Source organism: Podarcis liolepis (genome assembly GCF_965112155.1).
Source record: "Podarcis liolepis genome assembly, chromosome: 2".
NCBI classification, from domain to species: Eukaryota; Metazoa; Chordata; class Lepidosauria; order Squamata; family Lacertidae; genus Podarcis; species Podarcis liolepis.
In genome coordinates, this window is record NC_139555.1 from 36,588,844 (window position 1) to 36,608,850 (window position 20,007).

Genomic DNA, 20,007 nt, shown 5'->3' on the forward strand with positions numbered 1-20,007 from the left:
TGTCTATCTACCTGGCACTTGTTAGCTTTTTTGACATGAGGGTGACACTTTTCTTTAGAGAATGCTGCACTTGTGTCATTTATCACCAAATGTCTAGTTTTATGAATTCTGTCTCTTCTGAAATATCCGTAGTTAATTGGAACCAAAAAATTGCAGTTCAGTAGCAATTCTGTGCTCACTCATTTTCTTCCAAGAAAATATGGCTAGGATTGAGTTGAATAACAGCTTCCAGCCAATTCTGTGTTCCAAAATGCGTATTTAGAACTGGTCTTCTTTATTGGAAGGAGTGCTTTGCTCTAAGGCTGTTCTGAGTCAACATCACTTCTGTGTCATGGGAAATGATCTGCCTTGTTCCTGTAGGCTAGCACTAAGAATTTCCCATGAACTTAGCTAGTGCCCTGGCATCTGAAGGGAAGTAGTCAGAAATTCAGGGAAGGCTGCAGAGTATGCTGTCTGGCTTATGTGATCAGTCTTTTATATAAGCTTTATTCCAGATTTCCTTGACACTAACCCACAAAACTGTTCACCTGCTGTCATGTTCACACATGCATATGGACGTCATTTGCCCCTAGAAGAGGAAAATAACCAATTTCCTTCCAGTTCATGTGAGCTTTCTTGTCTGGTTGACTGGAAGGCAATTCCTATTCATTTTTTAGACAACCTGCTTCACCTGGGAGGCAAGCTGGTTTAGAAAGAAATTATTCTCATTCTTATATCTTGTCCATCTAACTGGGTTGTCCCAGCCAACCTGGGTGGCTTCTAGCAAAATATAAAAACACAATAAAACATCAAACATTAAAACCTTCCCTATACAGGGCTGCCTTCAGATGTCTTCCAAAAGTCATAGAGTTGTTTATCTGTTTGACATCTGAAGGGAGGGCATTCCACAGGGCGACCACCACTGTCAAGAAGGCCCTCTGCCTGGTTCTCTGTAACTTCACTTCTTGCAGTGAGGGAATCGGTAGAAGGCCCTTGGAGTTGGACCTCTGTGTCTGGGCTGGGTGATGGGGGTGGAGATGCTCCTTGTTTGCTTTTTAATGAGTAGACCCCTGATTTAAATTTGTCCAACAAATGTCAAGAAGTCTTTAGAATGGTAGTTTTTAGTGTGAGTTGATATGGCGGCTAGTGGGGATTTGAATCCTCACCAGGAGGGAGTTAATGAGTCACGGTGCCAACACTGAGAAGGTCCTGTCTATCACATGTCCCTGCCTGATTTTGTGTAGGAGTGGCACAGGAAGCAGGGGCTGTAAGGTCAGTCAAGTTCCTGTGTGAGTGGGCAGTTGCCAAGGTAACCGGTCCCTAAGCTGCCCATTAATTAATTAATAAGATTCCCGCAGCTTTATTATTATTATTTAATTAAAAACATTTACAAACTGCTTAACATTTTTAAAAACCTCCCAAGTGGTGTACAATATAAAACATTAATACAAAAACTCCCTATGAAACAGAGCTAGAAAAGGATATAATAATAAGTAAAACAGGAATTCAGGGAATACGAACATATAAAACAGGGCCCAATTTCATGAGTCAGGAAAGCCTGGTCAGAAAGGTAAAGTTTTCACAAGATGTCTGAAGAAACTGATGCTTGTTGATTCATATATGGCAGAGTTTAGAGGTTTAAAGGTCATCACCAGTAGTTTAAACTGAGCCCAGAAACAAGTGCCCCCCTGGAATTAACTCTGAGATCTGGTGATGGTGGTGGTAGAAAATGAAGAAAGAAGAGCAACGATATAAGCAGATCCTGACAAAATCCATTCTTCTTTTGGATCAGTTTTTGTGATGTAGATGTATACAGTGGTACCTCGGGTTACATACGCTTCAGGTTACAGACTCTACTAACCCAGAAATATTACCTCGGGTTAAGAACTTTGCTTCAGGATGAGAACAGAAATTGTGCCCTGGCGGTGTGGCGGCAGCAGGAGGCCCCATTAGCTAAAGTGGTGCTTCAGGTTAAGAACAGTTTCAGGTTAAGAACGGACCTCCGGAACGAATTAAGTACTTAACCTGAGGTACCACTGTATCACCATTGTTGGGAGCAACTTGTTGGGTTCTTTATCCAGCCAAGAAGTATTCTTGCTTTAACTTTGTTACACTTTTTGTGTGGGTGTAGCAGGAGAACAAAGAAAACAAGCTCTTTGTTATCTTATGTTGTCCAGGTATGTTCAACTATGCCTGGAAAGCCAACATAATTTAACTTTTTACAAGGAAATCCTTGGGCTTGCTTCAGCTTCACTAGGATTTGCAGTCTTCTGACAGTGTAAAGTAAATTGCAGTCTACATTTTTTCCCTTCTTTTGCGATTCAAGTAGCTTGCTTAACCAGTAATGTGCTTTCTTTTGTTCACAGTTTGTTTTTTGGAAATCTATATATATACTTTGCCTGGCAAGGGAAACTTCATATATCAGGTTGGTCTTTATATTATATCCTTTTTTTAAGGTAACCAGGTTGTGAATGAAATAATAAGGGGAAATTGCTATGTTGATGAGGGGACAAAAAGAAATAAAAAAAACAGTGGAGATAGCCACAGCTTATTTTAAACAGTATTTTAAAAGTCCTTGGAGGCTATTTTTAACTTCATGTGTAGCAGCATAATTGTAAGCACTACAGTGTTTCCCTTCTGTTCGCTGTATTTTTGTTCCATGTGTACAGCTGGCTCGTATTCCCATCTATGCCTTCAAACTGTGATCCTCGCCGAAACAAATCTACTTTGACATATATCTGGGTGTTGCTTAGCTTCCTCTTTTATTGACCTTGCCTTGACCCTTTGGGTCCCTTCCAACTCTACAGTTTTGTGATTCTATGATTCCACATCTCGGTGTTTTATCATTCCAACCTCAAAAAAGCACTGCCATCCTTGAACTTCCCTCCTACATTCCTCTTGCTCTGGCTCCCAGATTCTGCAACTGAGCTCATGCCAGTTTTCACAAGCTTCAGTAACGTTTTGCGTTTATTTTGTCTGTGAATCAGATGTGATACATTAGCTAGAATTCACAGTTGATTTTGAAATTGAATAAAGCTCAGAATTAAAACACGCTACTGGCATGTGGTTCCCAGAAAGTTACTCAGAAGGAACTGGCCCTTGGGTTGAAAAAGGTTCCCCACTTCTATTGTATCGGTAACTTTGGATATAGAACTTGAGTTTCATTGATGGAGAACTTGACTAGTATATGGGAGAGTACACCTTATTTTATATGCTGTTTTTAATCACAGCACAGAAATGTCCTAGGTATAGAATGAATGGATATGCTATTGTTTGTTTATGAAGTTGACGCATACTTCTTTTTCTTTCCCAGAAAACGACCGTAGGACCGTCTTCATTGCTCTGACGGTGATTAGTCTTGTGGGGACCGTTCTGTTTTTTCTCATTAGGACCCCAGAAGAATCAAATTCAGAGGAAGAAGACGCTGATGCCTCTACTGACAACCTCATAGAACGCACGTAGGTGTTTATGGCTATCTGACTCCTGAATCTGTATGCTTAGCCATTTCTACTCGCCTGTGAATAAGATAGATGACTAATTTGTATTACGAAGGATGGTTATGCACACTGTCCTCACAGGTCGCACTATATTTTTCCATTAATCACTTTGTTTTTGGGCAGAGTAGAGGAGTTTGTGGGAAAGACTCCAACTAGCAGTTCGAAAACACATCAAAGTGCAAGTAGATAAATAGGTACTGCTACGGCGGGAAGGTAAACGACGTTTCCGTGCACTGCTTTGCTTCGCCAGAAGCGGCTTAGTCATGCTGGCCACATGACCTGGAAGCTGTACGCCAGCTTCCTCGGCCAATAAAGCGAGATGAGCGCCGCAACCCCAGAGTCGGCCACGAGTGGACCCAATGGTCAGGGGTCCTTTTACTTTAATGTGACACTAATCCAGGCTAAAGTGTGTGGCTAAAGTAAGAATTAAGTCCTTCTGATACTTTAGGAGTTACTGTAGAATGCAATAGTCATTCATCTGGGCGGCAGAAATTAACTTGGGTTTGGGCAGAAACATAATAAACAACATAATTTCCATCCATAACATAATATCAGGAAAATACAATTCAGAGGCAGCTTGCTGGCTGGGGTGCAGCTGCTACACGAGCTTCTTGGCAGGTGAGTTTGCTGTTGCGTAGTGGGAGATAGAGAAGGAGTGGTGGGGAGGTCAGCAGAGTGCATATGCACCAGCAGAGCCAACCTGGCACACCTGCCAGTGTGTTTGCACTGCACTGACCTCCCTGCCACCTTACGCTTCTCCTGTTATAAGCAGCCGTGACTCACCCACCAGGAAGCAAGTGGAGTGGTTTCGCCCCCAGCCAGCGAGCTCATTCTGAAATATGGCTAATAATCATAAGCAATGCATAATAAGTAGTTCATTTCTGAGTGAGTTATTTCACATATTGGTATAGTAAAATTTCTAATGGCATTGTTGTATAAAGAATAATAATCATGACAACTTAAATTCACCATTTGTAAATTTATTTTCTCACTTTAAATAAACGTTTGTTTTAACCAGGTCTGGCCAAAGCAACATGACAAGGGCCGTCGATGCATTTAGTAAGTGAAATCCCATGGAAGTATTAGATTTTCCAGCATGCCAAGCCATAGTCATACATGGATGCCTCAAGTTAAAAGCTCACTTCCAGGTGTTGTTTTTTTTTTATAAAAAGGGCAGGCAGTATGCATTATTTTCCTGTGTTGTATGACGCGTCTCTTCTTGCCACCCAGACACCAACGCTTTGCATTTCCCAGGACCACAGTTAAGCATCATTGTCTGAGATTCTTACCCCTAGGGAGGAAAAGATGCTTTTAATTCCCCGTGTTAGGGGTTTCTTGAAAGTTTCATTCTTCTTGGAGCATGGTGGCTGTTCTCTTAAGGGAGCAGTGGATGTGTTCCCCTTGGGGTAAGGGGAATTGAAAGATAGTTTGCCTAATATTAGCATCAGGATTACTACATTCCCTGTAATGTGGTTTGTTTCGGATATGAAGTAGGCAGGAAGGGAGGCTCTTAAGGTGTCTTCTCCTGCCTAGAAAGCTGTCTTCTTCTGACCATTGATGCATCTAGCTCAGTATTTTCCATCCCCACCTGGAGACCCCTACCTGGATTGAACCTGGGGCCTTCTGCATACAAGCAGCTGCTCTACCAGTGAGCAATGGTCTAGGCTCACAAAGTTGGAATCTGTCACCCTTTTGTCTTCTTAAGCCCTATAGTTCTGTGTTCCTGTATGCAACTGTGAATATTAATTCAGAAGTCGTCGTCATGATTGTGGGAGGGGATAACATAGTTCAGCCCATTCCACCTCCCCCCACTTTAATTCAGCATCCAGGGAGGATCTTCATGGTGTGCATGTGCGTATTTTAATTGCGGCTTCTTTGCAGAAAGATCCATCAAGCTGTGTGTCACAAAAGAGATTCTGCTGCTTAGCATCACAACGGCCTATACAGGTAACTAACTGGACGGAGATAGAATCACTAGCCTTAGGAGTTTGCATGGGACTTTTCTTTGGCCCAGACTGACTTTCCTACTGCCCATCAGTCCTGTCCCAAATCCATTCCTTTTGGCTGCATCATGCAAATCCCCCAAGTGCTTTTCTTTTCCTTGTATCTCCCAAAGCATTTGTTAGTCTGAGTTTCTGCTCTCATTCTGAGCCCATGAGCCTGTGGGAGAACCATGCATAGAGCTGAGGATTTCTTTTAAAGATTTCTCTGCATCCAAAAAAGACAATTGCTCTTTCTAATGAACTGCCACTCATATTGCTGGCTGGCTACTTCGGACAAAAGCCTTGGCTGTTTGGATGATTCCCTTGTACACATCTGTAGATGCCTTTTGGATTGTGGTCCTTGCCTTGCATTAAGACATTCCATTCCAGCATCTTCAGTTATCTCTTCCATCATATTTTCCTCTCTCTCCTCCCCCCTCCCCCCCGCAGCAACTTTCAGTGCTCCTTTTCCTATACAGTATCTTCCTTTTGGTAGCCGAATACTTGTGTTGCAGATTGCCATCTGGTGGTTGCAGCTGAGAGTATCTGTACCTTTCATAGCCTGCAGTCTTTTTTTTTTTTTTAATCCTTTCAGATGTGAAAGGATTTCAAATTTTGGGGGCTTTAAAGTGAAAGTGGAGATTTTCAGAATTTTGCATTTATTTCAGTCCCATTTTTTGCGGACCTTAGTTGGCCCGATCATCACATTTTAGTATTCTTGCTTTAAACTTGGAGGCCTGTCTCAGGTTCCTTCACCAAGTTGTGTTTTTTGGGGGAGGTGGGGGTGGTTTGCCTGCAGTTCCATGGGTCGGTGGAAGTTTTGGCCCATAGCAGGCTCTCAATGGGCCATGTGCCTCATTTACCTCACTTGGTTAAGATTTTTTATTATTTAATTTACGTTCTACTTTTCGTCAAAAGAAATCGAGGCATGTGGTACATATGATCCTTTTAACCATCATTATATAGAACCAGACAGCTCTGAAGCAAAATGTTTCACAAATACTTCTTGGGAGTTGTTAGTAAAGCTAACACTTAGCGTTCCATAGGTGCCTTGGTTGTTGTAGTTGAATCCTGCACAAACATTCTTAAAATTTAATATTGGTGCCATTGGTACTTAGAATACCTTGATGGTTTATATGGTTGGATCCTACACAGGCATTTTTGCTACCAGTTGCTTCCTCCAGATAATCAAAGTACTGTACGCAATGCCACCGCTGGTCAACTTGACTTGCATTGCATAAATACAGTTATGAAAACTTCTCCTAAAAGACCAGTGTATCATTCAGTCTACTGATATCTTTTGGCAGCTCCATGTTGCAATTCTGTCTTAAACTGTAGACTTTAATAAAGCTCTAGGAACTTTCTCCTTCCGTCTTTGTAATATTGCTGTTTCTTTCTAGGTCTGGAATTAACGTTCTTCTCTGGAGTGTATGGGACCTGTATAGGTGCTGTAAATAAATTTGGAACTGAAGAAAAAAGTCTGATTGGACTCTCTGGTATTTTTATTGGTATTGGAGAAATATTAGGTGAGTCATAGGAACAAAGGAAATTCCTTGATGCAAGTTAGGCCTTTGGTTCATTTAGCTCAGTATTGTTGACATAGAGACTCATAGCAGATCTCCAGGGTTTCAGACAGGCATCTGAAAAGGTGCTGGGGATTGAATCTGGGACCTCCTGCATGCAAGGCAGATGCCTTACCATTGTGCTATGGCTTCTCTCCAAACTGGATTTGAAATAGCAGGAAATAAATTTTGCCTACAGTTGTATAATACATATATACCACATATGCCAAAATGGCTTCTATGTGGTTAAATGAGATGGACCTGTTTTAAATGCTTATGAGGTGCATTAATATAAACAGCCACAACAGCTTGTTTAATCCCCAGGAGCTAACTAAGACTATCCACACCAGTTTAATGCATCAGGAAGTTAAAAGGTAAAGGAGCCCTGGACGGTAAAGTTCAGTCAAAGGTGACTGTGGGGTTGCGGCGCTCATCTCGCTTTCAGGCCGAGGGAGCTGGTGGGTCATGTGGCCAGCATGACTAAACAGCTTCTGGCGCAACTGGACACTGACGGAAGCCAGAGTGCATGGAAACACCATTTACCTTCCCGCCGCAGCAGTGCCTATTTATCTACCTGCACTAGCACGCTTTTGAACTGCTAGGTTGGCAGAAGATCAGGAAGTTAATACTTATTTATAGTGGTGATGGAGTAGCAGCAGTGTTTTGCTCATTTTAGACTATGCAAACTCTGCAGTATAGGACTTCTGACAGCCAAGGCAAGCAGCTGTTGGGTATAAAAAGCAGATTGCCTTTTTGGCCGTTGGAGCCAGCAATGTTTGTGACATAATTAGTCCTAGTTCTCAGAAATAGCAGTAAACCATTGAAGTGTACCACTTTAGACTGCAGATACAGACTTACATGAGTGAATACATTTCTGTGAAAGCAAGAAAAACAACCCTTGGCCTAACAGACTAGGTTCCAGGGAGAAGGATACAAGCTTAGTTCTTTTCCTGACATGCTAGCGTTCTCTTTACAGAGATGTTTATTTAACCGAGGTGGAGATATGGAGGAGCATGTGAGTTCCTACCCTCTTGAGGTCTCATGTGATACAGTGGTGACACAGTTTACCTCCTGATTTGCTCTTGTGAGAGGCCAGGCCACGGTTTCCACTTGTGGATCAGGTTGTGGTGCCGTGTTGGGGAGATAGGATGGAGCGTTAGCTCGACACTTTGCCATAGTCAGTCATCTGGTGGGGGGTTGCTTCTCCCCTCCCACAGTGTTGCCTGCTTTCTAGCATGTTGGACTGTGGGTAGAACCACCACCGCAAGGCATAACGTTCAGGATTGAAGTTGCCTCTGCTGGATTTTCTGGAATCCCTCCTTCCTACTCAGCCTCCCAAGCCAGAGAACGCCACAATTTAGCAGGATCCTCTCATCCTTTAGTGAGGCTTTTTAGGGGGGTGGGATGCTGCTGAGCAGAGCAGGGGTCAAATAAGTCCATTTCCACCAGCCCCTTACATGACATACTAGGGAAGTGATTTAACCCTGTTTTCTTGCTCACAATAATGATACATTCTCTATTACAGGTGGAGGAATCTTTGGCCTTCTTAGCAAAAACAACCGTTTTGGCAGGAACCCAGTGGTGATGTTAGGCATTGTGGTCCATTTTGTAGCCTTCTATTTGATTTTCTACAACATGCCAAACGATGCCCCCATCGCCTCCATCCATGGCACAGACAGCATAGCATTCATGGAACCAAGGTACGAGTTACTTTACTTCTCATGACCAGACAGATCCGGTTTACACAGGGTGCTAAGCCAAACCATGGCTTAATATGAACAGGCAAACATGTTGGTTACAGGACCAAAGATAATGTCTGAGGCGCTCCTCCTTCCCTTTCTGCTGCCGCGCTATCTGGGGCCAAGTCATGGTCTGCCTTACTGTGATGGCCAAACTTGGGCTCATGGTTTGTCTTGCTCCAGACAAACCATGAACCAGTGGCGTAGCGTGGGTTGTCAGCACTTGGGGCAAGGCAAGTAATTTGCGCCCCCTAACCCATGGATTTGCGCCCCCTAACCCTAACCCCCAGATGTTGCGCCCAGTGCGGCCGCCCCCCCCTGCACCCCCCACGCTACGCCACTGCCATGAACTGTAAACGTAAGATTTGCTCTTGGTTTACCACCCATGGTTTATCTGGGGAAGACAAACCATAAGCCCAGGTTTGGATGGAATGCTAAGTCAAAGAATATTTAAAACATTAAATAATACGGGCAAAGTGCCTTTGACATATTTAATTGCAATGCAGAAATGCCCAAAACGAGAATTCTCAAAACGAAGCAGCTCTTTGGTAACAATCTGGACCTTGCCATTTTTCTCCATTATTTCTCAGTAAACTTAGACAAAAATAATATGAATGGTAGGATTGCACCTAATTTTTTATTCATAGCTGTGTATATTTTTATTAGTTACAGTATAGTTAATGTTGGCATCTCTTTATTTTCAGCAAAGAAGTGGCAATTTTCTGCAGCTTCTTACTGGGTCTAGGTGATAGCTGTTTCAACACTCAACTCCTCAGTATTTTGGGATTCCTGTACTCAGAAGACAGTGCACCTGCCTTTGCAGTCTTTAAATTCATCCAGGTATTACTGGTTGCCAAATGTCAGAGCCAGACATCATATAATCTGCAGTCTACTGAAATAATACAGTAGTTTATTCATTAGGCAAACAAAGAGCTTTGTGTAAAATTGGAAGGAGTTTAAAAGTCATCTACTTTTGTCTAGGACGCTGGGTAAGGCAAGAACACAGAAGCCTTTTCAGTAATGCAGGATGTTTGGTTAACCAAAATACATGCTATAGTTCTGTGTTTAAGCCCCAGTGAAGACACTGGAATTTAATTCTGTTTAAACATAAACATGTTTGTGATATTATATTTGTGCGTGATGAAACAATGTTTAATATAACAATTGTTTTTAAACAACAAACATTTGAAGTAGTCATAAGTGGAATACATGCATTGGTAGGCGTGCTATATAGAAAATGCTACCTTCTGTCTCAATGCAATGAATGATATTAATGGAACAATAGCATTCTATATCAGTATATATGAAATTAAAATATCTAAGTGGATAAAGTGGAAAAGATAGATGCAAAAAACGCCATGGTCCAACTCAATCTACAAGTCACCGTGATGGCTCAGTTGGTAGAGCATGAGACCCTTAATCTCTACATCGGGCAAAAGATTCCTGTATTGCAGGGGGTTGGACTAGCTGACCCTTGTAGTCCCTTCCAACTCTACAATTCTAGGAATCTGGGAGTCTCTACTTTCCTGGATTTGGTGCAGGTCAGCTGTTTGTAGACGCAGTAAGGAATCTAGGAATTAGGAATGACCTTGGATCAGGAAGAGTCAAAGCTGATATGAAAGGGCATTTGATGCTAAGCTGTTCACTTTGAAATAGGCAGATTGCAGGAGAGCTAAGTAAGGCAGTTAATTAGAAAAACAACTTGGACGGGAATTTATGCTCTGGAAATCACAAAAAGTTGGAATGTTACTAAAGCTGAACGGCACTGAAGCCAAGTTGAAATGTCACTCATGCCCTTCCTTGCTTCCCTTTTCAGTCTGTCTGTGCCGCCATCGCGTACTTCTACAGCAACTACCTGCTTCTTCAGTGGCAGCTTCTGATTATGGCCGTGGTTGGGTTCTTTGGGACACTTTCCTTCTTCACTGTGGAGTGGGAGGCCCCAGCCTTTGTTGCCAAAAACACAGATTACAGCAGCATTTGATGGAGGCGGTTTCAGCGGCCCGCGACAGTATTCACATGCAGAGACACAAGCACGTGCTCCTTCGAAAAGACTTGATAGCATCTTCTGAACACAGAGAAGACTGAACTCCAAAGTTTAAAAAGCTTACCCTCCCCTTATCAACATGTTGTGATGGGTACTGCATACTACAATGTGGAATAGTAGCCTGGCCATTGGGGCAGCGAAGCCTCTTCTTAATTATTTCCACTTGCCAAGTGCCTGCATCTTACGCTTATGCCCACCTATTGTGGAGACCCTTTATTCTTTTTAATTGCATTCCTTTTTCATTTTTTACTTGCCTTTCTCTGAAGCAAACAGTAGTCTTTTCAGGACACCCCCCCCCCCCCAAGTACATGAGGATATTTTTTTCACAAGATGGAAGGCCAGTTCACTTTGTGGATTTATATGGAAATCCATGGAGGGTTTCCAATGCTTTTAAAATAACCCCACTTCCATTTTTCTCCAAATAACTCTAATGTTCTTACATTATAATGTGAATGAGCGTCAATTTTTTAAAAGAGGAGCTATATATTATGGGATAATAGCATAAGGGAATGAAATGCATTTGCACAAGCTATTTTAGCTAATTTTAGCTGAGTCTCATCAGAATGTAAAAATGATTCTGGTCCAGAACCCCCGTAGTCCCCATATTCCTGTGTGCTCTGAGACTTTATATTATATTTTCTCAGGATCAAGTTTATAATGATATTTGCTGCTATGAAACTCTGTAGGAAATGCACTCCAGAGACTCCCAAATACTTTACCATAGTGATCCCACAAATATTCAAAAACCCTGGTGTTCTGCATGGCTTGTCACAGGCATAAAATTTCTCAGCTGCACAGGTAGGGACCTGATTAAGCAAAGTGCTGTGCTGGATTCTAGCCTCATTGTCTTACTTTACTGGCAACATCATTTGGGGAAATTTGCCACCACAGACTTTTAATATGTTTTTTTAATGTTTGCTTGGGAAGAATAAGATCTTATGAGTTTAGCTTTGTCAGGATCCCAGGGAGGAACACCGCTAAGAGCAATGGCAAGAGACTCAGGGCCATTTAAAATGTTAAATCCTACAAATTGCTTACAGTGCTCTCCTGTGCATGTTTACTCAGAAGTAGGGCTTACGCCCTAGTAACTGTTACAGATTGCAGCCTTAAAATGTAGGGAAATGCGTGAAAACCATATGTGACAATCATGGTGTCTGTGTACAGATAGTGTCTGCATGTACACACCTAGATACATTGAATTGCATACTCTGTGCTTAAAGGGATAAGTGGGAAAATGCAGTACACTAAGCCCACAACTTATGCACATTTGACTTAGGTGCATTCAGCTTTACGTGCTTGGCAATTTTTTTTTAAAAAGGGGAGGGGGTATCCAGGAAAAAAATACTTTGGCAATTCCACTTGCATTGCACCCAATGTGTCTTGACTATGTGCAATTTTGGCATTAGGCATGAAACCTGGAACAAACCCCCTGTGTAAGTTGTGGGCTTACTTGGCTGGCATCCTTGAGTTCATTGTTGGGAATTTGGTGAGATTACTATTAAATAAACTACCTGGGAGTTAATCACCTTTTCCAAGGGAATCATTTTCCAAGAGCATTGCTGAGAGTAAAGAGCTTATTGTTTGGGGCCAGGGGTGAGGAATGAAAAGGGTGATTCTAGGTACTATGAACTTCTCAATGCAAAGCCTTGTTGAAACTGATTAGTTAATTTTAGTGGGGCTTGTGTAGATGTGCACAGTGAATTGGGTTCAGAAATTTTAAAATAGTTGCTGCAAGGTAACCCCATTGGGTAGTGTCGCGTGAACAGGAGTTTGCTCGTGCAATGGCGGAGTCTCGTGCAGAGGAAAACAATATCCTTTCCCTCTGTTTGGGGGGCTTCTCCCCTGACACTGGAGTCCTGAATGATGCAATCTGCAGAGTGTGGTGGACTCCCTCTGGGTAGGCTTGTCAGAGTGTAGAGGGGCTGCAGTGGGAGGAAAGGAAGCTTGTGCTATCTGAGCTTCTTCAAACTCTTGGTCTGACCCTGAAGTGGAGGCTTAGGATGTCAAGGGACAAATGCCAAATGAAGCAAAAGGATTCCAGAAATAGGGTATTGGTCCCATCAGTCATTGCCTGTCTTGGAGGAGAGAGACACAGCGGCCCACATACAGAACCTGGCACATCTTTTTTAAAAATCTCATTTGAGAAGAGACATCACCACCACCACCACCAAAGGTAATTAGTTAGGGTAATTAGATGTCGTTGGCATAAATTTTGCAGCACACATGCCTTGCTGTCCCAGATTTTTTCCATTCATGAAATGATTTTGTGATCAGCCATTCTAGTTTATTGTCATACTTCTGTTATTTTTTTAAAAAATGATGACTCAAAGTATTCTCATTTTTATGGCACCAGTTTTGAGAGTGTTGAGAATAGCTCCTTGTTTCATTTCTTTCTGTGATTACATCATCCGAATAAACGTGAACCTCAACCAATACCTATATTTTGCAAATGTGCTTAGTGTTTTTTGAGTTAAATGTGTGGCGTGGATTATCTGCAAAATTCCTTGCTTTTTCTGTATGGTAGAACAATTGCGTCTTGTCTTACGGAAAGAATTCATGACAGCCATGGTGGATGCCCCTCTTTCCTGATAATGGTGAAGAGTGCCCTTACCTTAGAATTCTTGCAAGCCATTTTATAACAATTGATACTGTTCAGAGGATTATTAAGAGCAAGCCATGACTACATTCCTATATACACTTGGGAATACTTTTGCATAGGTTTCTGAGTATATGTATATCTAAAGCACACAATGTCTTTCTCCTCCCCCCCCCCCCAATTTTAAAGATTCTTATTTGTAATAATTTCAGTCTAATTATTTTTATTTAAAAGATTGCTGAGCTTCCATTCAACAAAATTGTAAGGACAGCATTCAAAGACAATCTTTTTTAAAAACAACAACCACCACAATCAAAAAACAACACAGCAGACGGAAAGTGGATAAAACCAACAGTAAGCCAGTTCATATAAAGTGATACCTTGGTTCTTGAATGTAAACTGTTCCAAAAGTCCCTTCGACTTCTGAAACGTTCGAAAACCAAGGTGTAACCTCCAATTGACACAGGCGCCCTGGAAACTGGCCGACAGCCGCATCGCGCATTCGGCTTCTGAAAAACATCCGAAAACTGGAACACTTCCGGGTTTTCAGCATTTGGGAGTCGAAATGTTCGTGTACCAAGGCGTTTGGGAACCAAGGTTCCATTGTATTTGTGCTGGAATGTGTTAACCTGACACTGGAAAGAGATATCAGTTGGTGCTAGTCCTTAGGGAGAGCATTCCATGAACAGGGTGCCACAATTAAGGTCCTTTCCCTGGTCCCCATCCACTTAGAGGAAAGAGGGGAAGTTTGCATTTTTTGTTTTATAGGCTGAGAGTAGCTGATGGGACATGAAGAAAGCGAATATATACATGGCTGAAGGAGGTGAGGACAGGTGACCCCACCTAGGCCCGAAGTCACCCCCCCAGGCCTCAAAACTGTCCAAAATTCCTTTTCTCTCTTCTAAAAAATCCACAGCTAAAGTTTTCCTCTGCTTTTCTCACAAGATGATGTGCAAGGGCAAACCGTTACTTTTATCAGTACGAGAAGGCTTCAAAAAGCTAATGAATAGACTCTGTCAGAGCAGGCCTGAGAAACGAATCTTACCTCATTCAGTTGCAACATCTTTGGACATGCTGAACCGCTCTCATTCCCCTTTCCTGGGAAGGGTGCCAAGAGTCCCAATGGTCCCAAGACAGGAGCTTTCTGTTCATGCTCAGGGGAACTCAACATGGGGCAGAACTCCTGAAGAGGAGGAGAAAGGGGAGGGAACTGGAAGGGGAATATATGCTCTGTGCAAATGACTGCGAACCCGTGCTTGTTTGTGAACTATCACACTTGCTCCTTTTACCAGTTCATGGATGGTAGAAATAAAGCTTTTTCTCTGAAACGATTCCTTGAGTGTCTGTTGACTCCCATCTCCCTTTCCCCGGGCGCAATGTTTTTCCCCACCCGAGGGCAAAGCCTCATAAGGCTACATGGCTAAACTAACAAGGAGAGGAAATGCTACAAGCGTAGAAGGATCTGACACACATGCAAATTTGCAAAATCTTTTTTCCTCCTATGGGTCCCTAATACTTCTGTTACTACCTAGGTTGTAAATGGTGATGTGGAAAGCAGACATTATGGCTGGGAGCTGCTCTGGCAGAACAGCAGTGTGCGCTCTACTGTCTCCTAGGGACCATCTTTGCATGGATGCCTCTCACATTTTACTGCTCCTCCCCTAGGCCCTCCACTGTCCTCTGCCACAAGCAGCTCGTTGTAAAACAGCCCCTAACAAAGGTAATAGTTGTGGCATTATGGAAATCAAAGTCATTTGCATGATTTCCTTCATGGCCCGAATCCATAGCTTCCAGCTGGCAGCCGCAATCCTTCCTAAGAAGATGGATGCCTTTGAGCCAGACCTGTCACTTGCTGAGGCAAACATGTACCGTGCGGTGCCTGCAAAGCGGGGTCTGGGGAAGCTGCCCGGGAATAAATGATGGCCGACAGCAACTTCACGGAAACTTTGGAAGCAGGTGAGACCTGGGCATTGTTGTGCAGGCTGCAGCACACGATGGCAGAGTGGTTTGCGAGTTGCGGTTTTAAGGTTTCTAATGCAATAGGAGCAGGCAGCCAACAAACGCAGATGGTGCCTCAATTATCCGTAGAGTTGTGGGCTAGATCTAGAGTCCTGCTTGCCGCAACCGGTATAGGAACACACGGGCGCAAGGACAGGGAAATGCAAACCTGGAGGAATGCAAATGGGACCTGTTAGCTTTCTAAGAGAAGTGCTGTAGTCCAGGACTACAGGCAGCCTGGAATAGGAACCTTGTGGTAAGATATTGTGTGTGTGTGTGTGTGTGTGTGTGTGAGAGAGAGAGAGAGAGAGAGAGAGAGAGAGAGAGAGAGAGTGCGCAGAGGTGTAGCTAGCTCATAGCTGTCAACCTTCCCCTTTTTTTGCGGGAAATTCCCTTATTCCAGCGCCGTTTCCCGCTGCTATCCCGGATTGTTAGATATCCCGTAGACTGTCCCCGGGACAGGTGAGGCTGCTGATCCCTTATTTTCGAGGCTGCTGATCCCTTATTTTGAAAGTTGACAGCTATGAGCTAGCTGCTCTGGCACCCGGAGCGGTGGGGGCGGGGCGAACTGCCTATGGGGGTGGCGATCCACGCATGAGGGCAGCACAGCGCAGCAAGCTGCCCACGGAGTCCGCCTGGTGGACGCAAGCCCCACGCTGCTGTTTTGGGCAGTGCGGGACCCTGAGCCACTGTGTCACTCCCAGGAGAGACACATGGCTCGGGCGCTTTGCAGACCAGGCCCCACGGTGAGTGCTGTTTTGTCACCCCCTCATGGATGACATCCAGGGCAGCCTGCACCCCCCGCACCTGCTTCCTACAGCCCAGAGAGAGAGGGAGGGAGGGAAGGAGAGACCCCTTGAGGCTTTTCCCACCCATGCTGTGTAGCCCTAGAAGGCAGAGCCGTAGCTACAAAGGGGCTAGCCTTTTTTTTTTGCCTCAGGTGAAGCCTCCAGAGAGGCACCATTGATGTTCCCAGCCTGTGTATGTGTGTATGCAAAGGCGTGTGTGTGTGAAACTGGGTCTTTGACCCGGTTGAAATAAAGCCTAGTTTTGCCCCTGCCAGAAGGCATCCAGTGTTTTCTCCAAGGCAATACTTTTCAGGCTGAAGTCCAGAGCTTTGCTCAAAAAGAATGAGTAGGAGGGTCCCTAAATCAGCAAGGCTGGCTTATCGCATTTGGCAGTAAATGACGTGATTAATACACATTACCATCTAAAGAGGGGTGTCCACTGTGTCATCAATATCAATATAACAACCAGACAATTAAAAAAAAATCACATTCCATCTTTCTCTCTTTAAACCCACAAACCCAAGTACTTTTAAAGGCTTACGCTGTCCTCCAAGTATGTAGAAGCCACACAAATCTTATTTTTGGGTAGTGGTATTTTGTTTCCAAACTGATAGGCACTAAACCTTCTTAGTTTGCTATAATAACAGGGCTTATGGCTGATTGCTTGACATGTTGAATCTCGTTATTTGAAATAAATGGCTACTCCTGTTTTTTTGTTTGCTTTTTTTAAAAAAAGGATAATGAGAAGCAAGGCTGATTTTGTTCTCTTCCTACAAAAGGCACTTGGTCTTCAGTGTTATCTCTGAAAGGAGGAAATAAATAGAAAGGTTAGTGGTTTATGTAAGAAATTTCTCATGCTGTCATATTAAAAGGAAATCGCCATTTATGAAAGTCATTTGTTGAAATCAACTTCAATTAGGCTCCCTTTTGCTATGTGATGGTTTCTGCCTGCTGGCAATACAGTATCTTCCGTAAGTGGGTTTCTGGCTTTTTTTTTTTTTAATGATTCTGGATGAATCATTTTCTCTGCAAATTATAGGAATACAGAAATAAAAGGTGGGACAATCCAGCCCGAAACACAAGGTATTCTTTCTTGACGGCCTTTGCAGCAGAGCATTTATTAAGGTCCTAAAATCAATCCCAGGCATCTCCATGTAGCACAAGGAGCAGATGAGGAAGCTGATTGGTCTCTTGTAGGTCCAGCACTTACTCTACCCTATATAGATCATGTTGTGCCATATGCAGTATACCACAAGTAAGAAGACAACATCTAGTACATAAAGAGCCATCCATTATTATGCCAGTGCTGAAACTGATGGTCTATCTAGCCTAATAATGTCAATGATGAATGAATGAATGAATAAATGAATAGTCTCAAACCTGACTGCCTAGAAATACCTTTCTCAGCACTGCCTCTTGGAGATGTTGATAAGTCAACGTTGAGCGTCAAGTAATTGATCTTGTGTTCTATCTTGCCTACTCATCTGCTAAATAGAAAGTGAGTACTGTTATCAAAGGACGTGGGTGGCACTGTGGGTTAAACCACTGAGCCTAGGGCTTGCCGATCAGAAGGTCGGTGGTTTGAATCCCTGTGACGGGGTGAGCTCCCGTTGCTCAGTCCCAGTTCTTGCCAACCTAGCAGTTCGAAAGCACGTCAAAGTGCAAGTAGATAAATAGGTACCGCTCCGGTGGGAAGGTAAAGGGCGGTTCCGTGTGCTGCTCTGGTTCGCCAGAAGCGTCTTAGTCATGCTGGCCACATGACCCGGAAGCTGTATGCTGGCTCCCTTGGCCAATAAAGCGAGATGAGCGCCACAACCCCAGAGTCAGCCATGACTGGACCTAATGGTCAGGGGTCCCTTTACCTTTACCTTTACTGTTATCAAAGGCTGAGCACATACAATAGATTTGTTAAGAGCTGGTGGAAATTGAAACTCTCATGCCCTCCATCATTTCTCCGATGAAAATAGGATTAAATATCCTATTTAACAGCAACAACAGCAACAACAACAACAACAACAACAACACTCTGCCCATCATACTGGGTTGCCTCAGCCACCCTGGGCAGCTTCCAATATATATATATAATGTAACAAAACATTAAACATTAAAAAACTATACAGGGCTGCCTCCATATGTCTTCTAAAGGTTGTATAGTTACTTTTCTTCTTGAGTCGGGGGGTCATATAATTCCATACCCTCCAACATTTCTCTGATGAAAAAAGGGACATCCTAAAGAAAAGTGGGTCAAATCTGGGATCAAATCAGAAACCGGGACGGCTTCTGTAAATCCGGGACTGTCCCTGGAAAATAGGGACGCTTGGAGGGTCTGTGAAGGGTCAACTACAATGCCCAGAATTATTTGATGGAAAGAATGTGCTTTGAATGTGCTTTAAAGGTATAGCGCAGGCATGTCCAGCTCCCAAGAGACTGCGATCTACTCCCAGTATTTAAAAAAAAACTGGCAGTGGAGCATGCATGGGGTGGGTGGATTGCCCAGAGTTGTTGAGCTTTTTTCGGGGAGGGTTGCACAGAGTTTTAAAGCTTTTTTTGCAACTTTTTGTACACAATAAGGATCCTGCGACCTACCAGGATCAGCCGGGGATCTACCAGTAGATCACGAGCTGCTGGTTGGACATCCCTGGTATAGTGTGTTCACAGCCAAAGAGGCCCCTTGGCCATGTCCAAGAGAGCTATTATATGTCAATTGAGGCAGGAGCTTCTGTACCTACACACTCTGATGAGCTTGTCCCAGTGAGCAGGGTTGATCAGAGGGTAATACCTTCTGAGCAAGGAATGCACTTCATAAACATCAAGTCAGTCAGAAAGTTCAGCCAAATGAGCTTTGTCACATTCTGGGGTAGAGGAAAGTACAGGAGGGAGCCAGGCCCTTTCTTCAGCCGGAACTCAGTTCTGGCACCTCTCAGGTGGGTTCCATTGCCATTGGAAGAAAACAAGGGAGGCGTTCGTGGTGAGTTCCGGCACCTCTTTTTCTAGAAACATTGCACTGGGGTGGGGGGAGGGATTTGGAATTTCAAACATGGTGGACCCTGAGCGTTAAAACAAAGCTCACCATTACCTCAGCATGGATCTCCCAGCTACTGATTTGATCCCCAGCATTTCATAACAAATTCATTGCAAGGGTGTAGAAAGACTTCTGGCTGGAATCCTAGATGTCTGAATTTCAGAGATATTGCCAGAAAGGGTTGGCGGGACTTGTCCTGATCAAGCGTTAGTCTGATAGCATATGGTAATTCTTTTTTATTGTTGTAGCACCCTGCTTGTGGTTAACGCTTAGCTGGAATGAAATATTCAACGCAGCAACAGAGAAATTAAAAAAATAATTTATTTGTCAGACAAATAAATAAGAGGCACAGTGGTATATGGTTACCAAGCTCTGGCCTGCTCTCCTGCCATTATGGCCAGCACTTATATTCCCTTAATCCAGCCCCCTTTGCTCCTCCTGTGGCTGCCTCTGTTCAATCAGCCTGGTTGAAATTTCTATTGGCTGATTGCTATAACCAATCTTAAAAGATATACCCATATCCTCCTGTCCTTATATGGAACACAAAGAGCTATATATTGTTACATCTATAAATGACAAATAAGTATTAATATATCTTACATGTGTCTCAACAAGGAATCTTAATTACCAGCTCACCTCTTGCCTTCCTTGCCCTCCAAAACAGATGGTTAATAATTTTAAATTTTTATCTTGAACAGATGTCAGAGACCTTGGGTTCATATTCTCATGCATCATCAATGAAATATCTCCTTTTGGAGGTCTTTAAACAAAGGCCCGACAGCCATCCGTCATGAGCGCCC

The 20,007-nt window shown here is 43.3% G+C and overlaps 1 protein-coding gene across 4 annotated transcripts in view; it reads left to right on the forward strand.

Moving 5' to 3' along the window:
• Positions 1-20,007, forward strand: part of MFSD11 (major facilitator superfamily domain containing 11) — a 36,588-nt gene that overhangs the window by 8,845 nt on the left and 7,736 nt on the right. For all 4 annotated transcript variants that reach the window (XM_083487609.1, XM_083487607.1, XM_083487608.1 and 1 more), the window contains 9 exons: positions 2,346-2,404; positions 3,293-3,437; positions 4,495-4,535; positions 5,358-5,423; positions 6,859-6,984; positions 8,546-8,720; positions 9,464-9,599; positions 10,576-15,355; positions 16,922-17,012. In XM_083487609.1, the coding sequence (XP_083343735.1) occupies positions 2,346-2,404; positions 3,293-3,437; positions 4,495-4,535; positions 5,358-5,423; positions 6,859-6,984; positions 8,546-8,720; positions 9,464-9,599; positions 10,576-10,740 (913 nt within the window). In that variant the 3' untranslated portion in view covers positions 10,741-15,355; positions 16,922-17,012. The remainder of the gene's footprint in view (positions 1-2,345; positions 2,405-3,292; positions 3,438-4,494; positions 4,536-5,357; positions 5,424-6,858; positions 6,985-8,545; positions 8,721-9,463; positions 9,600-10,575; positions 15,356-16,921; positions 17,013-20,007) is intronic.